We start from the raw sequence: 20193 nt of genomic DNA, 5'->3' as shown, positions 1-20193 counted from the left end.
CTCCCCTCCCGGGGCTGCAGGCTGACCACTCCAGGTGTGCTGATGAGCTAGCAGCAGGCTTTCTGAAGAAAGAGAAAAGAAAGCCCGATGGAGTTCTTCGGACGCTCCAGGCTGCCACTGTGAAGTCACTGGATGCTGCCCTCTTCAGCTGGACAGTCCCCTGGCCTGCACAGGCCTGGCTGCTGCGGCCTCCCTGCCCCCTGGGGCAGGCCTGGGGCCCTACCCTATGCCGGGCCTAGGGGAACAGGGCCTGGATTCAGCTGCCCGCCCCTCACCGCCACCCCTCGATGCTTGACCAGGGCTGCGAGGCCCCCAGACACAAGCACAGCCAGGAGAGGGCCACGACCCGGGACCAAAGGAACACCCCTCCCCAACTGAGCAGACAGGCATCTCCCCATACCTCCTGGGTGTGAAACCCTCCAGTGGGACCCACACAGGCCTGGCCTCACTCTGGGTGCCACTGGAGGGAGGAGGGGGGCCAGAGGGGTGGCGCTCCTGGGTGGTGGCTTCTCTCTATGGCCTGCCTTTCTGGGAAGGGTTTCTTGAGCCTGAAGCCCACTCCCCCCAAGGGCCAACTCTGTTGTCCACCAACTCAGTCCTTGCTGGATCCAGGTCACTGACTGAGGGAGTCCAGGCCTGACCCACACAGAGTGCAGCCAACTCGGGACCTCGAGGGACACTGGGTGCAGGAAGCTCTGAACACTGCGTCCACCTGAAGCTGCCTGATGGCACAGCCCAGGCCTCACTCGGCCGGAGCAGGAGCCCTGTGCACACCCCGGGGGCCCTAGACCCTCCCTTGGTCCTGTACCTGCACAGGCCAGCCGCCCTCTGTCCGGGCCCTGAGCCAGGCCTCTGACGGAGTGTCCTGTGAAAGGTCCCCGAGGCTGTTCCGGGCAGCCCATGGTGGGTGGAGGAGGCATCTGGAGTAGGATGGGGGTGATGGCAGAGCTGATGGGTGGGGGGCATTCACAGAGCAGGGACACCCGGTCTGCAGTTCAGGGAACTCTCCCCAGGAGGGTCACACGACGCGTTAGAGGGAGCGACCGCTGGACAGAGAGGGGCCCAGAGCCTGGGTATGGATGCTTGTTCCGCTGGACACCCCTTTCCTTTCGCCTATGGAGACCCCGATGTGAGGCTTGGGTGAGCCGACCCTGCAGCTGGGGCAAGGGCGTCTGGTGGCCTGGGCTTCCACCAGGCAGAGGCCTTCAGAAGCATGGCCTCTCCCACATCGTCCCCCGTGCCTCCTGTTGGTGCCCGAGGACCCCCACTTGCTCAGGCCACCATGGTGCTTCTGTGCAGCCCTGCACCGCCACGGCTGTCACCGTCCCAGCAGAGAGGTGAGAAGCAGAATCCCACTTTCAGGCCTGTGAACTCTGCTAGTTTTACCTTGGAGCACAGGGGTGGGGGGTGGCTCCAGGCAGCAGCCAGGAAGGAGAGGGGGGCATGGGAGCCACAGCCCCTCGTGGTCGCTCCCCTCCCTGAGCATCTCTGGAAGTCACTGCTCCCCCTTTCCAACACTCTCCCTGTGGGGAGGGGTGGAAGGATCAGGGGCCTGGGGCCTGGGGTGAACAGGGGCAAATTGAGGGGACAGGAGCCACCACTGTGCTCTGAGCCCAGATCCTGGGCCAGCTCCTCAGCAAGGGGGGGTGGTCCTCAGGGCTCCCGGGTGGTGACCGAGGGGCCCCCGTGTCTCTGGAACTCGAGGAGCAGCCTCTGTGGGGATGAGGAAGAGTGCATCTCGACACACAATCCTGACCCAGGACGGGGCAGGAGTCCGAGGAACAAGCAGGCCACCCCAGGCCGGGCCAGCACCTGCACCTGTGCCCTCAGGAGCCCACGTGGCCAGGGAAGGGGCCTTGGAGTCGGGGAGCACACAGGGTCTCCTCCACACACAGCCGAGACGTTGTGGCCCAGCTCTGAGGAACAGCAGTGATGATTTTCCAGCTTGCTTTGCTTCTGCTTTTCACCTGTTATATTACCTGGCAAATAATGATGAAATCCAGCAGGAAAATGGCAACACAGATGGTGCTGGTGCTGGGGACTGAATTATTCATCATGTTAAATTATTAAGTTTGTATTTGAAGTTGCTGGTGAGCCCATGTGTGCCAAGAGCCCGTCCCAGCCCTTCCTGCGGGGTCTGCGACCCCCTTGCCAGACCCCATGCCAGGATTGAAGAAGGACTTCAAGTGATCCTGGGCCCTCCTGGGACAGAGGGGACCAGCAGGCGCCAGGCCTCCCTGGAGGGAGTGCAGGGAGCCAGGCAGGGGCTTCCAGGACGCTGGGGGTGAGTGGGTGGGGGAGTTGCTGGAGCAAGGCGGCCGCCTCCCCTTCTTGACACCTGGAGTGACCCTGTGGGGGCTGCAGAGGGGACTCTAGGTGGTGGTGTGGCGTCTCAAACCCAGCACCACATGCTCCTGGGCTTCGGCATAACCCTGCTTTGGGTCAGGGGTTCCTAGCCTTCAGGGGCTGACTTCTGCATTTGAAGAGCACGCAGAGCACTGAGCTCAGGGCTCTATCCCTGTCCTGCCGGCCGGCCAAGGTCCCAGAGCCCAGACGTGGCCGTGGCCAAACACACACGCCCCGAGGCTGACCCCTTGGTCGCAACCCCTCCCCCTCTCTAGCTCCTGGCACCTGCTGCCCAGCCCAGCCTGCCGCCACCCAGCTCCCCCACCCTGACACCCTCCTGGGTCTTCAGCCCACTGACGCCGACGGGTGCCCTTGGCTTGGCCTTTCTTGCTGTTATGGATGTCTCCCGCTCAGCTCCTGTCTCTCTGGCCGCTGCAGGCTGGGGCACTGGTCACCGGAACCCAGGTCCTCTTCTGGGTGCTCACGGGGCCGTGAGTGCCCACCTGGGATGTGGCCCTGAGGCTGGGCGGAGGCCGTGAGCTGAGTTGCCTCCCTGCCATGGGGGCTGGCCTGGCTGGTGGGCAGTTCCAGGCCGTTCCCCTCATCTCCTGCCCAGAGCTGGTCCCCCACCCTCCAGTCCTCCTCAGGTCCCACAGCCACCTGGCCTCTCCTTCTCCCAGAGTACTGGTCATCCTGACCTGGGACTGTCACCAACCTTGTCTATTTCTCCATAGGAGGGTCTGAGACCCTGCTGGGTCCCCCAACCCCAGCCCAGGGCCTAGACAAATGTGAGAACTGAAGAGGCAGCTATGTGTGTGGTGGGTCTAAAAGGGGTAACAACACAGACAGAGACACAGAGACAGAGACAGAAAGATAGGGGATGACCCCACAGGTGACCTCTGAATGGTGACCCCACAGGGAGGGAGAAGGAGGGGAGGAGAAAGAGAAAGAGGAATGGAGGGCCAGGCAGCGAGGCCAGTGGAGGGCCCCTGTCCTCTGTCCTCCAACGTGGCACAGGCCTGGGTCACAGGGTCAGTGGGGTCATGGAAACTGTGGGCCAAGCACGGACCCCTACACTCCTGTCTTGGTGATGGGCACACCCAGTCACACCCAGTCACACCCAGCCTGGATGCCCCAAGGTCAACGGGGTGTCTCTGTGGCTTGTAAGGGCAGCTGGGCTCATGGGTCGTGGGGCTGCTCTGGACTCAGCTGTGGGTCATCCCCCAGGTCCACGTGGTGGCAGGGGCGGAGGGCAGAGGCTTCAGTGGGGAGAAGGGGCTTCTCTTTCCTGGACCCACACCTCTCCCTCCGGCGTCCACACCCAGGTTCTGAGGACACTAAAGGGCCAGGCTGAGCAGACCCTGAGGGCTCAGGCTGGACCCTCAGACCCCCAGACACCTGGAAACAGGCAACCACTCCCTCCACAGAGCACCTGTCCCCAGACCTGCAAAAGGCCTGGGGCTTCGACCCCCGTCACGTGAAGGGTGGCAGTAGAGGTGAAATAACATTCCTAGGGGTCAGCCAGCACAGGCTAGCAAGAGGCACTCCCTGCAGCCTTGAGCACTGTGTTCGGTCCCCAGGCCACCCTTCTGAGCAGCCCCACTGCACCCACCTCGCACCTCCTTGCCCAGATTCGGGTGACAAGAGCTATCGGCAGGGGGAATGGACAGAGCTGAGGCCAGCTCCCACAGCCCCTGTGTCCAGGGAGGCTGCAGCTCCGTGCGTCCTTGGACGTGAGCCTCCCCCAGGGCCAGGAGGGCCCTCGCTGGCCAGAGTAGCTGCAGAGTGGCTGTGCCCCTGCCAACTCCCAGAAAGCTGTGCTGGCCTCCTCCACCCCCTCCCCTTCCTCACTCCTGCCGGCTGGGGGGCCCTGCCGGGCCACCGATGCGCACAGTTGGGCCTGCAGACGGTCAGCGAGGGGTGGGCGCTGGGAGCCCAGGCTCCAAGCAGATGGGGGAAAACAGGCACGCCCTCTGGAGTTCAGGCGGACTGTCCGGGGGGAGCGGCATGAGGAGTGCTCCCCGGGGTGGGGTTTCCAGGATCTGTCCCTTCCACCCCAGGCCCAGGGAGTCCTGATGCCTCAGCTGAGAGGGGAGAGTGAAAGCTAATGCAGCGGCCACCAGGGGTGTCCGCCCACCAACCAGGAGGCCAGCGGAGACCCGGACCCCTCCCACAACACTCTTGCGACCCCAGGAGGGGCGGTGGGACTGGAGGCCGAGCCGCCGACCTTGCAGCGACCCCAGTCTCCCCGAAGCGCGGTTAACAGCGCAGAGGAAATCCCGGAGGCCCCGGGGAGGGGGCGACCGCGGCGGGGGCGGGGCTGCGGGGACACGGAGCGGAGCGGCCGGTCCGCAGTGACCTCTGCGCGTTCCTGTCCGGCGTGGGGCCGCAAGCCGAGGGGGCGAGGGTCTCTCGGCCTCTGTCCCACTAAAATGAAACGGCGTGGCTCCTTCTCTGCGACTCTATTACGCAGAAAAATAGGTCCTGGTCGGTCTGCGGGCTGCTCTCCTCCAACAGTTGGATGGGTTTTCTGGCGTCTCGGAGCTCCCTTCTCACGCCCAGCGGTGCGGGAGGCCCGGGAACGGCGGGGGTCGGGGGCCAAGACAGCGCTCAGGGGCACTCGGCCCGGTCGGGACCGCTGTCACCGGCCGCGCCGGGGAACCCCTTCCCGCGCGCGTCGGCGGAGAGTGGGATGGCGACTAGAGCCGCGACGCCCAGCTCCCTCCGACAGCGGCTGGACTAGAAAGGACTTCGCTCCCTGGCGCTGCGCACGTATCCGTCCGCACGCTAGGTGCCCCAAACGGGCGGAAGCGGATGGGAGTGCGGGACCTTGTCTCGCCGTTGGGGGGGGGGCGGCCCCCGCCCGGTCCACACAGAGGGGATCGGATGGCGGGGACTGGGGCCAGTATCTGGGGCTCTGGACTGAGGGGTGGGCTGGGGTCGTGCGCGCTGGCTCGGGAGCTCGCGCCCTGGGATTCCCCCCCGAATCCGGCCCGGGGGCAGCGTTTTGGAGGGGAAAGGGGGGCGCGGCTCCGCCCCTCCGGTCCCCGCCTCCCGCGGGCGCCCGCCCAGCCGCCGCGGCCCCGCCCACCTCGTCACGCTCGGACGCGGGCGGGGGGCGGGGAGCGCCTACATGTGATGCGCCCTCCTCGCGGTGCCCTTCAGCTTCAGCCGCAGTTCCAGGGGCGCCACATGGACCCGGCCGGCCCGAGCGCGCTCTGCCACTGACCGCCCGCCCGCCCGCGCCCCGGCCCCAGCCCCAGGAAGGTAACCGGCGTCCCCGCGCGCAGCTCCTTCTCAGGACCCGCAGGGCGGGCACTCGGCCCCAGATGCCCCCTACCCGGCCCGGGCTGGGCGCTCAGTCGGCCCCCGGCGGGCGCTGTCCGCCGGCGCGGTGCTGAAGCGGCCCAGGGGTCCCGGCCCGCGCCCTCCCTCGTTCTTGCTCCTTCTCCGAGTCTCCTGCCTCTCGCGTCTCCCCTTCCCCTCCCTCGTCCTCTGTCTTTTTCTTTCTTTCTCCTGGCGCTCTCCCGCCTGAGGGCCGCTTGGCAGAGCCGGGCAACTCGCTCGCCCTCAAAGCCAAGGGGTGCGGCGGCCGCGGGAGCCCTGAGCCGTGCGGTGGGGCGGTGGGAGCACTGGGGGAGCTCCAGCAGCGCCCCGGCCTCTCAGGGCTGGGCCCTGAGACTCCCTCCCCACCAGGAGGCAGGGGAGAAGTTTGGAAGAGAATCTGCTTTGCGGCAAAGGCGCCCCTGCGCGCCAGCGCTTTGCGGAGAGGCAGGGGGACGCCCGCCCCCCCATCTCTCCCCAGCCTGCACAGACGCGGGTCTCCTTCATCTGAAAAGGAAAAAAAAAACCATAAAACAGTGGATCTCCAGGGACTTGGGTTTCCTTGCCAGGAGAGACCTCACCAGACAGGGGTGGGGGGGTGGGCACTGCAGCTGCTGATTTTACAGGAAGCACCTCCTCACCAGACTTGCAGCTGGCCTGGACCCTGGAGGTCCCCACCCATGCAGATGCAGGTGGAGGGGTGGTCTGCCCGCCATTTCATTTGTTCCCCCGAAGGCTGGGGTCCCTGCAATTTCTTCCTTCCACCCCAGTCTCTGCTGTGTGCAGGGGGCAGTGGGTGCTGGCCTCTCCCCTGGATGAAACCTGGTCTCCCAAGACTTCCATCCGAAGCCAAAGGGAGCTCCCACCCAGGTCCCACCCACACTGACCTTTCCCATCCTTTAGATGGGTCTCCGCCCCCGTGGCCCAGGGCTCCACCAAGGAGGCAGCAGTGCCAGTCACCTCCAGACGCCCCTGGGCCTGCCCCCGCTTCTCAAAGGCAGGCTCCTCGGAGCTGCACGCCCCCATCCCTGCGGTAGCAGCCGGACACCGGCTTCACAAACCCCAGGGGCCCAGAGAGACCACTTTGCAGGGACCTTCCCAGACCCAGGTGCCTGTCCCATGTTGAGGTCCAGCCTCTAGGTGTTGGGGGGACCACGAATGATGCTCTCTCACACCCCAGACCCGCTTCTAGGGGAAGTTGGGAGGGGACAAGGAAGAAGTCCTCCCCCAGCCCCGTTGGTGACCTGTGACCATTTCCTCTCCCCAAGCAGAGAACTCCTGGCCACATTCGCATGTGAGCTGTGACCCTCCGAGGAGCCGCTGAGAACTCAAAGCCATCACCATGGAGTTCGTGATGAAACAGGCCCTGGGAGGTAGGGAGAGGGGGGCACCCCGCACACCCAGCAGCACACAGACACACGGGGTCCCACGCAGCACATGGTCACCGTCGGACTTCACCACACAGTCACTGCACTCACACCTGCAGGCTCCCTCTGGACCGGGGATGGGGGGTGGGGTGGGGGGACTAACAGGGAGGGGCCAAAAGCAGTGTGTCCTGAATCCCCTTGGCCAGCTTTGGGGGTGGGGGAGGATGCATGCCAGTGCACTGTGGCCGGGTGGAGCCCCCCAGATGGTCCTGAGCAGCAGCAGCTCCGTCGGCCTTGGGAGGACACCCCAGGGGGCATCAGGGGTCAGTCTCACTGGTCAGATCCGGTGGCCCCCCACGGGGACTTTGCTTCTGACGAGCAGAGGTGCAGGAGGCCGCAGAGTGGCCACAGCAGGCAGAGTGGGGGTAAGGAGCAGAGCTGGACCTGTGGCATCCAGCAAGGACTTTGCAGTGTCACGAGGGAGGGGCCACCAGCGTGCACAGGGAGCCGGGGCTGGCTGAGCACGGGGATAAGAGAAGAGGCCCCGGGTAGCTCGTGTGTACCCACCTGCGTCCCCACCTCCCCGTCCCCATGAAGGCAGTGCAGCCTCTTTGTGTGTTGGGGGAGGGGACCCCCCTCCAACCCTGCTGATGCTTTTGAAAGGAATCCTGTGCCTCCTAGGGTCAAGGCCATCACCACAGCTGGAGAGCCTGGCCCAGGAGAGGAAGATGTAGGACAGTGAGCTGAGACCCTGGCCCAGGAGGTGGGCGGGGGAGTGGATCGAGGTCCACACTGACATAGTTGCATCCTGGTCAGCCTGGCCCACGGGGCCGGCCCTGTGCACCCTGGCTCCCCTGGTGCAGCACCAGCTCTGGGAGCTCCCTGTGATGGGAGCCGGCGGCCGCTGCCTGATTCTGCCATTAGAGGTGTCTTCCTCGTGTGACAGGACCACCCTGGGACCATACGTGGCCTCTGTGGGTCACACCCTGACCTGATGCCTTTCACAGCCGGGCATGTGTCAGGTGATGCATGACAAGGCCACCTCTTGGCAGGAGTGATGGAGAGCTCTTCACCAGAGGTGGGGCACCATGGGGGCTCTGGTGCTAGGAACGAGGGGCAGGATAGAGGGGCCAGTGCCACCGTGCCCAGGACAGGAACCCCACGGGTGGGCTTGTCTCCTGGAGAGTGACTGCATTTCCACTCAACACAAATTAAATGGAAAGACGTCTGGGCCTGGCCTGGGGCCACGTTTCCTGAGACTTCATGGTCAAGGATAGGCTGCAGGTTGAGTCTAATCATAATGGTTACGTCACTGGAACGTGATGCAGAGACGAACAGCATCCTGGCACCAGGAGGGATCCACGTTCCACCCGGCCAGCCCCAGGCTGTTACAGATAATTAATTAGGTGGCTAATTCAGGCCCTGAGGTGGGCTTGCAAGAAAACTGAAATATCTGATTTCGCTTTCTGCATGGCTGAAATTAGCTGGGTAATTGCCAGCCTGGATTCCCTTTGTTCCGTGTCAGCCCAAAGTTTCTCCTACGACAGTGACAGGGTGGCTTCACCAGCGGTGTGGGAGCCTGAGCGCTGCCAGCGGAGGCCCGTCGGGCAGCAGCTACTCCCTGGGGCCCCAGACCCGGTGTTCCCCCGAACTCCCACCCCATTCGCACCCCAGTGCTGCTGGGGACAGGGGCTGCTCCAGGTGAGGCCATGCTTTCTGTTGCCGTGTTTTCTCTCCCCTTGGCGGGCGTCATTTTGGTCTCTCGGGATGAGTGTGGGTGAGAGACAGACAGATGGAGACCAGGAGATGATTCTAAGAGAGACAGGCCAGAGCCCCGGACACAGAGGCGGGATGAACCCCGGACGCCGTCCAGAGACAGGCTAACTCAGTGGGGATACGGCCAGAGACAGACCGAGAAAAAGACGAAGGGAAATGCCTCGGACACTGGAGACACAGAGATGTGGGGAAACGGGACTGGAGGGAGATGGATGCAGGAGCGGGGCAGCGGGAGCCAGGCTGCGGGGATCAGGCAGGGAAGGCGGCTGGGGGATTAGAGGCTCAGAACAGGACAGCTGAGGAAAACATCATGGAAAAGACCGGGTGGCCGAGACGGAGACCGGGGAACCTGAGGAATCAGGTCAGGAAGTGTAAATGCAGGACAGAGAGGCAGACAGAGGGACAGACAAAGAGATGAAGACAGAGACAGATTGACACAGAGAGACATAGAGGGACAGACAGAAACAGAGGGAGACAGAGAAAGACAGACAAACAGAGAGACCAAGAAACAGACACAGGGAGACAGACAGTGACAGACATAGACACAGAGGGACAGACAGACAGAGGCAAACAGAGAGACTGGCAGACAGAGAGGCACAGAGACAGGGATGTATTAGAAACAAACTGAGAAATAGAGTCAGGGCCAGAAGCAGAGACACATCCACACACACACATGCACACTCAGAGAAAGGCTCACAGTGGAAATGAGGGGAGAGACGGGCCTGGAGGGAGCCCCGGGCAGGCCTTGTTTGCTGCACTGGGGACAAGACTCCGTGTGGCCTAATTAAGCTGGGCCATCTGCCTGGCCCTGCATCTCAGGCAAGCCCTTTGTTGGGGCAGAGGTTTCCAGGTGACTGCCTAGTGGGGATAGCAGCTGCAGGACTCAGGAATCCCACATCACACAGACAGACAGACGGGGCGCCCACAGCCCCCCAGATGCATGCCTGTGTCTGCCCAGCCTTGTCCACTCTGGGGCTCTTAGAAGGAGCCCAGTCTGGGACCTGCCTGGGACCTGCAGGGCCGTGGACAGGTGCACGCCCTCCACACCTCTGGCCCCCACCCGTCTGGCCCTGACGTGTTCACCCCTCCCTCCAGCGCCCTCGAGCGCTGAGCGTTCCAGGGAGGACTGACGGGGCTTGTCCAGGGCACACACGCCTCTCACTCCCTCAGTCGTCTGGTCTCCGCTCTACCGGCAGCCTCTGCCCCATCCATCCTGCTTGTCGGCACGACCTGGGCACCACGAGGTGGGGCTGGGCCGCGGGCGAGCCGGCCGCGTGCCGGTGCTGCGGGACAGACAGTGATGGCGCGGGGTCAGGGAGAGCCAGTTCACACTCGGATGGCCGTGAATCCCAGGTGAGCCCTGCCCATGACCCTCTGTAGACACCTGCCTGCCCTGTGTCTGCGGCCCGGCCTGTACTGGGGCCCCTGCCCTGCCGGCGGGCTTCTGGCCCTGCCGCTGTGGCTGCCGCGGGGCCTTGCTGAGGGCCCTCTCCTCCACTGGCCTGTCTGGTCGGACACAGAGCCCACCTCTCTGGGGACCGCAGGTCACGTCGGAGCCGGCACAGACCTCGGGGGCACCTACTGCTGGAGGGAAGGGAAGCGGGGGTTGATGAGGAGGTGTCAACATCGTGGTGATGAGGGGCCGCGGGGGGCAGTGCGGGCAGGCCGGGGAGGGCTGCTGGGAGGGGCCGGCAGGTGGGCTGCAAGCTGCGGGCATGGGGGCGGGGGCTGTCCGCGGCCCGGCTGTGGGTGGTGAACAGTGGGACCCAGGTGCTGACACATCAGCTGTCCTGCCTGTCACGTCTCAGCAAGGCCAACGTGCCCAAACCGTGACTTCACACAGATTCCCGGCTTCGAGCTGTTCCTCTGAGGGCAGGTGGGTGGCGTGGGCCACAGAGGAAGGGACAGGTGAGATGGCAGGGTCTGCGCAGACGCCTGGCCTCTGGGCCCCTGGAGTGGACATTGGAGGGCTCTGCTCAGGGCCCACCTCTCTCTCTCCCTCTCAACGCAGCCCACATGGGACTGGGCGGGGCCCCTGGAGTGTCTGCTCTTAGGGCCTGAGTTCTCCGTGGACTGACGGGGCGCCTGGGTTCCTTCAGACTCAGAAGACGTGATCCCTGGGACGTGGCTCTGCCGGCATCTGCCCTGAGGCTGGGGAGCTGGGGGCACTCAGGGCTGGCCAGGGAGCATTCTTCTGGGGCCAAGTAGTCGAGGAAAGTGAGCAGCTATTGGCAAACTTGTTCTCCCCGAGAGAAACGTCCTGGAGGACTTGACAGGTGTTGGGCCTCCTGAGGTCCATCAACACACCCCCACATTTAAATGAGCCAGCGTTCCGTCCCCAAGAGAAGAAAACACTGATGCACAGTCACGTGATGGCTTGGGAGCTTGTCTGCGGCAAAGTGGCCTTGAGCCAGGGCCAGGCGCTCCGGCCGCATCTGCACAGATCTGAGACTCAGGGTCCTCAAGGGTATAATTTGAAGAAACTGTTTTCCCCCAAGACCAGGAAGTGGCGAATGGCCCTGGAGCTATATTTACCTCGTGGACAAGAGCGTGGGCAGTTGTCGGGTTAACGTGGTCCCTGTAGACGCTCATCAGACTAAATCAGGAGCAGTGTGTCTATTTTGGCCCAAGTGACCCGGTTCGTGGCTGTCTGTCCCATTGTTCTGCTCAGTGTGGCATGTTCTGTGTCTGGAACATGCTTAGGTCCTCAGGGATGGTGAGGGGTAGGGGAGGATTTCATGGAGGAGGGCATGTCCGAGGTGGGCTCCAAGGAGGAGTAGACAGACTGGGACACAGTACATGCAAAGGTCCAGGGGCCGTAGGGGCTGGGACGGGCTTGGAAGGCAGCCCAGTGCCCAAGCCTAAGGGGTCTTCTCCCCGAGCTCAGGTCTGCCCTGGCCACATCCAGGGGCTCGGTCAGTGTGGATGGTGTCCTGCGGTGAGTCAGCCCTGGGCCCGTCCTGCGGGAAGGGAGGCTGGTCTGGGCTCGGCTGAGAGGCTGCCCTCTCTTGAGGAGTGGGAGGGCAGGGGGCCTGTGCCTAGTGTGTTGGGGGGGACGAGGGAGTGACCAGCCGCTGTCCTGAGGCCAGCACGTCTGCGCGTGTGCGGGCGGCAGGAGCTCTATCACCCAGACCTGTGCGGAGGGAGGGTAAGTGCTCTACTGACACCCCCCAAGGAGAGCCTGGGCCGGGGGCCTCCACACCTTGCTGGTGGTGGGCTATGCACTCTCGGCCGGGACACCTAGGGGGTCTCGTGGGGATCAGTTCCCAGATGTGTAGGGGCCACGGGGACCAGATCCAGGAGAAGGGAGGGCAGCGCCTACCTCGGGGCTCACATGAGGGAAAGCCCCCTCTGTGAGCCAGAAGCCCTGGGCAAGGGAGCCCCTCCCTCAGGGCCAGCACCTCCCCCACCTCCGGGTTGGGGGCCTCCTTCCTCTTCTGTGCAGCAGCCAGAGCCCCCCTTCCCTGCTGCCAACTCCGCAGCGCCCAGCTGAGGCCTGTCTGCAGCTGCCTGGGGGGCCCAGAACTGGGGCTCCCGAGGTCTCTGCCAGTCAGACGTGGCTCTTCCCCAGACCCTCCCTTGCCTCGCCTCCAGAGACCTCAGGTCAGGGCCGCAGAGGCAGTCCTGTCCCGGCCCCCTGTGTCCACCCATGGGACTCTACATCGAGGACGAGGCCAGGCATCCCCATCCTGTCCCAGACCCAGGTCCTGAGGCCTGGGCTGGTCCCACAGGCTCCTCTGCCCTATCTGTCTGTTTCAGGGTTCACTCTGCTTATCAGGGGCCTCCCACATGCCCAGGGCTGCTCTGCTGGGACACTGGCCAGGGGAGGCCAGGTTCTCTGGCATCTGGTAGGATGAGCATCACAAGCTGAGCTGTACTGCAGGGAAAGGAGCCGGTTGGGAGGGGAAACTCTAGAATTCTGCGCTGGGGAAAATGCTTTTGACTCACATTACAGAGAACCAGACAGAGAGTGATTTGAATCGAAGTTTGTCTTTTTCACATGGTGAGGTGTCAGGAAATGGTTCAGCTGCTCGCGGTGCCGTCAGGGACCTGGCTCTGGCTTTCATTGTGCTACTGTCGTCCTAGTGGAGCAGTCGGCTTGCTCCTCACCGTCACATAGTGGCTGCTGCTGCTCCAGCGTCACATATACAGTTAGGGGAGGAAGAAGGAGACAGTCCCTTTGTCTGCTTGGCGAGTGTGTCTTTGGAATCTCGTAGATGGTTTCCATTTATGTGTCATGGGCAAGAAGGTCTGGGAAGGTGAGGGCCAAGGAGGCACATTACCCTCCAAACAAGGCAGCTTGCATCAGCTTGGGAAACCTGGATTTCCAGGTGCAGGAGCCCCAAGACCACGAGCTCTCAGAGGGCAGAGGTGCCTTCTCCTTCCCCTGCTCACTCTTGAGAGCCGGGCTCCTCCTCCACAGGCGGCTGGCAAATACTTGAAGATAAAATACCAATTTTCATTCAGAATGGGCTTCCCAGGTGCCATGTTGGATCGAGAAAGTGCTAGCTTACTTCATGGGGCTCAGTGAAGACGTTTCTTACCCCTTGTCTCGTAGAGGCTGAAAGGGCACTTCAGAGAAACTGCCTTTTCTCCCGAAGCCCTGGACAGCCCTTCCCTCAGGAGAGGGCACTCCTGGTAATTCAGGTGCCACAAGGTTATAAATGCTTTAGCCCCAACCAGGGAATAAACTGCATATAATGCACTTCAACGCATAAACTCATTTATTTTTTGCCTTGGTTGGCGAGGACGTCTGGTTGGGATTAAAGCACTTGTTTGAATAGTTCCTGCGTGATGAGCTCTCAATAACCTTGTGCTGACGTCGGAGGCTGCCAGGCTGGCTCCGGGTCGCCCTGCATTTGATGCTGGGACATTTTACAGAGCAGGCAGGGACTTAATGAAAACCTCAGAGCCAGCATCAAGTCCAGGCAAATCCCAATGCTGACAAGTTTCAGAGACCTCAGCCTCGTGAACCCAAACCCAGGTCAAAACAGATCAGGGGAGGGGGCTCCTGGCAGCTCCGAGCGGCCCCTCCCTAAGGCAGCCCCCTCGGGGCTTCTGCCCCACGTGGCAGAGGAGAGGAGAATGGGGTCCTTCTGAGGCTCCTGCCGTTGGCTGTCGGCTGCTCAGAGCCCCCGGATCCTGTCTGGGTGGAGGGCGGGGGACTCTGGCTGGGGTCCCTCCAGAACCTCTTCCTGGCCTGCCTGTGCTTGGTCTCTGTACAAATCACTGTTTTCCAGCTTTGCCCTCACTTTTTTCATCTCCTGGAGAGGGTAGAATGTGGCTTCTCTCACCCCTGCCAGGGTCAGTCAGGACCTCTGGCTGCTTCTTAGGGGGGCAGCCCGGCAGGGTCGGGGAGAGCCCCCATCCCACCCTATGGGTCCTTTTTGGTCCCGACTAGACCATGAACTGCAGTGTCTGAGGCCAGGTCCCTCCTTGGGGGCCAGTGGAAGGCTTAGGGTACTGGGTACTGAGTGCCAGGTGCTGAGTGCTATGTTCTGAGTTCTGAGGGTGCTGTGTGTTGTGTGCTGAGGGTACTGTGGGTTGGATTCTGAGTGCTAGTGCTGGGTGCTGGGTACCAGTGCAGACTGAGACTCAGAAGGTCAAGGACTCCTGGGGTCGGGCAGCTGGCTAGAGCAGCCCCGGGTCTGCATCTTTTGGTGCTAATGGCTGCTCCTAACATTTCCCTGGGAAAGCTGTGGCCTTGTCCGACTGGAAACGTCAGAACTGCCTGCTGAGCTTTGCTTCCTAGGCTGGGAGGTGGGCTTCACCAGGAGGGTGCTGCCCATCACGTGCACCCCAGGCCGCCTCAGCCCCAGGCCTCTGCCTTCACCCTCTGGCCCCCTGCGGCCCAAGAACTGGCGGGAAGGCCACAGGTGGGGGGCCTCTTGGGAGAGGAAGAAGAGCAAGGACTGCAGGCAGGAGGAGGAAGCAGGGAGAATAGAAACAGTTTAACAGAAGGTGAGGGCGGAGCCCCAGCAAACTGCCAGCCTCAGGCCCTGGAGGGTGTTTGGGGGCGAGGACCATCTTGCGCTTAGCGTCCTTCAGAAGGAAGCCTCTGGAAATGGGTCTGCTCTGCGCCTGGTCCACGGGCTGCTGTCTGCCAACACCCTGCTGGTGGAGCCCACCCTGCGCAGGAGCAGACACGGCCGGGTCCCTGAGTCCCCACACCGTAACACCCCGATGCCCCCGTGCCTCGCTGTCCCACCCCAGCTGTGCATCAGGCTGTGGTCAAGGGGGTCTGTGCACCTGGCACCGAGCCTGCATGGAGGTGGCTAGGAGGGGCTGCTGGGGGGCAGAAGCTCGCGAGCCTCTGCTCCCGCCTCAGGTGGCCTCAGGGCCCGGGGCCCTCCCCTGGCAGACTGGGCAGCGGGTCAGCGCAGGGGAGCTGGGGTCCAGGCGCGAGGAAGCCAGCAGCCGCGCCACCTGTCTCAGATCCTAGTTCTGTTTGGACTCGCTAATCGGCATTTTCATCTCGCCTCTGTCTCCATGTGTCCCCTCCTGAAGCCAAGGCCAGACGTGCCACCTGGCACCTGGCTCAGCAGGCAGGGACAGCGGCAGCCTGGGGCCTCTCCCCGACGGGTGTGGAACATCTGACCAGTGCCCCAGACCAGCAAAAGAGGTTTTCCAGGCCACAGAAGCAGGAGGAGCATCACAGAAGATGGGGGCAGCGCAGGCCGGGGTCTGATTTAGTCAAGACTAGAGCGGGGGCCTCCCACATGACCAGCTAGCCGGCCAGCCCCCCAGCCGTGCCCCTGGGCCAGCTTCAGGAGGCGAGGCCGCCAGGCCTGGGGCCAGAGCATGGTGGTCAGCAGGGTGAGACAGGCCCCATGCCTTGGGCCTCCCCTCCCCGAGGGCTGGGCAGAGACACTCAGGAGGGGGTGGGCTCTGTCTGCCGGCTAGGATGAGGCAGAAAGTCCACTCACCCTCCTCCGGTTCCTTCGGAGCTTGGCCAGCGGGTGGGAGTGCGGCTGGACAGGCGTTTGGAAGCCGGGCCCCGGGGCTGTGGATGATGGACAGTGGATGGTGGCGAGACAGATTTGGCTGCTCCTTGGACGCTGGTCTACTCCTTGGCCCGGGGTGTCGAGGAGACTCTGATGCAGGCCAGGCAGGCGGTGCCCGCGGACCCCGGCCACAGGCCCCTCAGGCCAAGCACCCTCCACAGGGCAGCGGGGTGGGCGTCTTTGAGGGGCTTCGCTTTATGTTTCGCTTTGCAAGAACATTAACTGTTGAATGTGTATCTTCACAATTAACATCTGATCTAACTTGTGTCACCTTAACTTTCACCTTTTTTAAATGCTTCCTTGCTATTTCACTTATTTAATCTTAATACATGGGCTAAATTTTCTTTTTAAAAACCTTCTGCAGTGTTTTGGAACCCGCACGCCCTTTGAAAACATGATTCAAGCTCTAATTGTTGCTGTCGTGAGCGACGCTGTGTGTTTCGAGCTCTTGCCAAGTCCTTCCAGCAGTTCTGTGAGCTCCTCTGTCTGGCCTTCACCCACACCCACCTCTGTTCTTTGTGATTTTGATCTGGAGGCTTGGTATTACAGTCAATGTTTTCTTAATACATAAACATATTTTTATCTTTGCATTCAATTTGATGAGGTATTTATCCACATTTATTTTTTACAATGAAAGTGTGTTTTTTTAACTACCATGAAACTAATAAATGTTCAATGTAAGGAATTGAAATAATACAGAAAACATAAAGAAGTGATATGGAAAATTGAGACACCACGTTGCTTTCAAGCTCATCTGCTAGAATCACTCATTACTTATTTGAAACAATATTATTTTTTTCCAGGAGAAATACCTTCAGATCTATTTCTAATTTTAAAAGACTCTGCAAAGTTCTTTATGCTGTCCATTTATTAGAACTAGTTCAGGGGTCAGCTGGCTATTCCAAAGCTGGGGGAGAAGGATCAGCCTGCCATGGTGACTGTGGTTTAAAACAGCTTTAGACAGAAGTCACTGGACAGCGTCATTTCCTGACAGCAGCTCTTTGAACAGTGCGTGTTTCAGGGAAGTTTCCGTCTGCTGTGTAGACAGGTTTAGACGAAACTTGCCCTTTGGGTGATGAGCTATAGAATCAGTACAGACTTAACTCCAAGTTCCAGGAACAGTTTGTACATATTTGCCCACCTTCCTCCCATCTTCCTGGCAGAGGTGGGGCTGCAGGTATAACTCGAATCCAGACCCAAGGAGCCCATTGGAACGGAAAGTACCAGCAAGGAAAGGTCCTTGTGGATGCCTCCCCGCTGTTCCTCAGTAATGCGCTCGTGGATCATCTCAGACATTCTGCTAGTTTCCTGGAATGGGTGGGGGCCCTGAGCTGGGACAGACCTCCTGCCCCTCCCCCCATGTCCCCTCAGCCACAGGCGCCTTGAGGACACTCTTTTCTCCTGAACCTGTGGTTTGCCCTGAGTTAATGTATCTCGTTTCCTGTTTGTCTGTTTTTCTGTGTTCTAACTCTTCCCATGCTCCAGCAGCCCCACCCCCTCACAATATTCCCACGTGGTTAAAGGTCCCAGAGAAACTGCTGGAGCTGCTGCCCCAGGACTCGGGCACATTCCACCCCATCAGCACTGTGCACTGTCCCCACCTCATGGACGAGGCCCCTCTCCTCGCTCCTCTCCTGCTGGGCCTTCGGGAACTTTCCAACAGAGGGCGCGCGGGAGGGCCATGGAGTCTATTCTGCCTTGGGGCATAACTGCCAGTTGGGCTGGGTATAAAATTGTAGATTTTAAAGAATTTCCTCCTTGGAATTTTGAAGCCTTTTTTCAGTTGTCTTGCAGGTTCTAAAGTTGCTATTAAGTCACAGGCTGTTCTCACTTCCAGTACTTTTTACATGACCAGTTTGCTTTTCTCTCTGGAGGCTTTTACAGTTTCCTCTTTGACTTGGCATTTTGAAATTTCAAACTCTCAGGACCTTGCTGTGGGTCTTCTTTCATCCCCCTGCGGGTGCACTTACTCAGCCCGGGGACAGGGCTCTGGCTGCCTCCTTGCTGATCCCTCACCTGACCCTCTCAGCTCTGGGCCACTCTGCTCTGATTCTCTGTTTCCTTCTGTTTTCTTTCCCGTTGTTCATCTCCTTATCTTCTGTTCTACTTTCTGGGATATTTCCTTAATTTCATTTTGTAACTCTTCAACTGAATTTTTCATTTCAGTTTTTAACTGAAATTTTTTAAAATTTCAGTTTTAAAAAATTTTACATCTTTAACTTTCAAAATCTGTTCCCATGCATTCTGAACAAGGCTCCCCTGGCCCTTGTACTGTCTCCTCTGAGCACCCTTGCCTGTCTGGGTGCCATCTTCATGCTGGGGGCTCTCTGGGTGAGTTCTGAAAGCCTGGCTGAGGTCCTGCATGCTGTGGGGGACTTCTGGCTTACCTGTGGGAGAAACATGTGGGAAGCTGGCTTTTATGTTTGGAGAGCCCCAGATGGTAGCATCTTTCGGTCTTGTTGGGGGGCGTGGCTCCATTTCTCCAGAAACAGATTCTGCATGGCTGGATGGTGGGTTCCGTGAGCAGGGCAGTGGGTGGGGGCTTGGCGAGGTACCCAATTTCGGGAAATAATTATCCCCTTGACCCCTGTCTGCAGGTGGATGCGTCACCTCTGCCCCCACAGTGCCTGAGACTGGTCTGAGCCTGGAGGGGCTCTGGTTCAGTTTCTCCAGCGAAACGGGTTTTTGATTCCCCCTTGCCACTTGGGTGGTGGGTCCCCAGGGTGTGGAGTGCAGGTGCCCCTCATGCAGACCTCAGCCCCTCCCTCGTGCTCCACCTCCCCCAGAACCTAGCGCCTCTGATACCAGAGTCATCCTGGGTTCTGCCAGCACATCAGCTGCTCAGTGGCCTCTCCCCCTGTTCTTGCTTGGGTGCCACCTGCACGCCTGCTCTCCATTTCCCCAAATTGGATACCTCGGCTACCTTGTTCTGTCCTCTCCTGTTCTGTTTGTCCTTGTGGAATTATACTTTTACATTTCCTTGCTCCAGTTTTAGTGGGGTTGTGGAAAGAGGTTTAGATAAGCACGTGCGTTTGATCCAGCATGTTTAACTAGAACTCGGTACCATCTGTTGTTAGACCTCCTGGAATTAGGACACGGAGCACAGGGTTAGCTGGAGTGAGCCCGCCGGGGATCAGGAAGACCAGTGCAGGCAGACCTCAGAGATATTGCGGGTTTGGTTGCAGACCACCGCAATAAAGAATATCGCAATAAAGAGAGTCTCTGTCTGATGAAGCATACATTCTAGTGTCGGAAACAGATAAACAAAACCCAGGTAAATAAACACTAAACGTGAGGCCTCAGGCGCCGCGTGGGAGAGAAGTCAAGCAGGAGCTTTGTCTTTCAGGCGTGTTCTTGTGTTCAGGCAGCAGTGCTGTGGTTGCAGAGGGTGGCCTTCAGGAAACCATGATATCCTTGTGTTTTGGTTTTTTTAATTAATTTTCATTGGAGTGTAGTTGCTTTACAATGTTGTATTAGTTTCTGCTGTACAGCAAAGTGAATCAGCCATACATATACATATATCCCCTATTTTTAAAAAAAATTTCTTTATTTTATTTATTTTTGGCTGTGTTGGGTCTTTGTTGCTGCGCGCGGGCTTTCTCTAGTTGTGGGGAGAGGGGGCTACTCTTCCTTGAGGTGCATGGACATCTCATTGCAGTGGCTTCTCTTGTTGTGGAGCACAGGCTCTAGGCGCACGGACTCCAGTTGTTGTGGCACGCGGGCTCAGTAGTTGTGGTGCACGGGCTTAGCTGCTCCGCAGAGTGTAGGATCTTCCCAGACCAGGGATCGAACCCGTGTCCCCTGCATTGGCAGGCGGATTCTTAGTCACTGCGCCAGCAGGGAAGTCCTTATCCCCTCTTTTTTGGATTTCCTTCCCATTTAGGTCACCGCAGAGCACTGAGTAGAGTTCCCTGAGCTATACAGTAGGTCCTCATTAGTTATCTATTTGATACATGGTATCAATAGCACGCAATATCTTTGTTGACATGAATACAGTACGGCAGAAGGATGTGCACGGCTAATCTTCTGCCACACGCTTCCAAACTGCCCTCTAAGTAGATCTTGCTAAAATATGCCACAGCCAGGCTCCATCATGCAGATCACACACACGCTCCCCAACATGGGGTTTTGTCAAACTATTGCTGATTGGATGGATAAAGTTGATCTCATTTTTAATTACATTTTGGGGATAACAGTGTGATTTAGCATCTTTAATTCACTCAGCAAAATTTTTGAATACCCAGTATTTGCCATTATTTATGATTTATATATTTTAGGTGAATTTTCTGTTATTTACCATTCCATGTTTGTCATTTGCCATTTAACTCTATGATGTTCTAGATATTTTCACCATACGTATTTATATAGTCATCTCT

General features: G+C 59.8%; 1 protein-coding gene across 2 annotated transcripts in view; it reads left to right on the top strand.

Annotated features, from left to right (window-relative positions):
• Positions 1-5475: 5475 nt before the first annotated feature.
• CPLX1 (complexin 1) overlaps positions 5476-20193 on the top strand; it is a 37576-nt gene continuing 22858 nt past the window's right edge. Inside the window, exons 1-2 of one of the 2 annotated variants that reach the window (XM_082605131.1) lie at positions 5476-5613; positions 6942-7043. In XM_082605131.1, the coding sequence (XP_082461257.1) occupies positions 7013-7043 (31 nt within the window). In that variant the 5' untranslated portion in view covers positions 5476-5613; positions 6942-7012. Of the gene's footprint in view, positions 5614-6938; positions 7044-20193 lie in introns of both variants that reach the window. The other variant, XM_082605130.1, reaches the window with a different exon arrangement.

Source organism: Mesoplodon mirus, assembly GCF_964341445.2.
Source record: "Mesoplodon mirus genome assembly, chromosome: 2".
NCBI classification, from domain to species: Eukaryota; Metazoa; Chordata; class Mammalia; order Artiodactyla; family Ziphiidae; genus Mesoplodon; species Mesoplodon mirus.
Note: the sequence above shows the minus strand (reverse complement) of the source record. Positions and strands in the feature narration are given on the sequence as shown.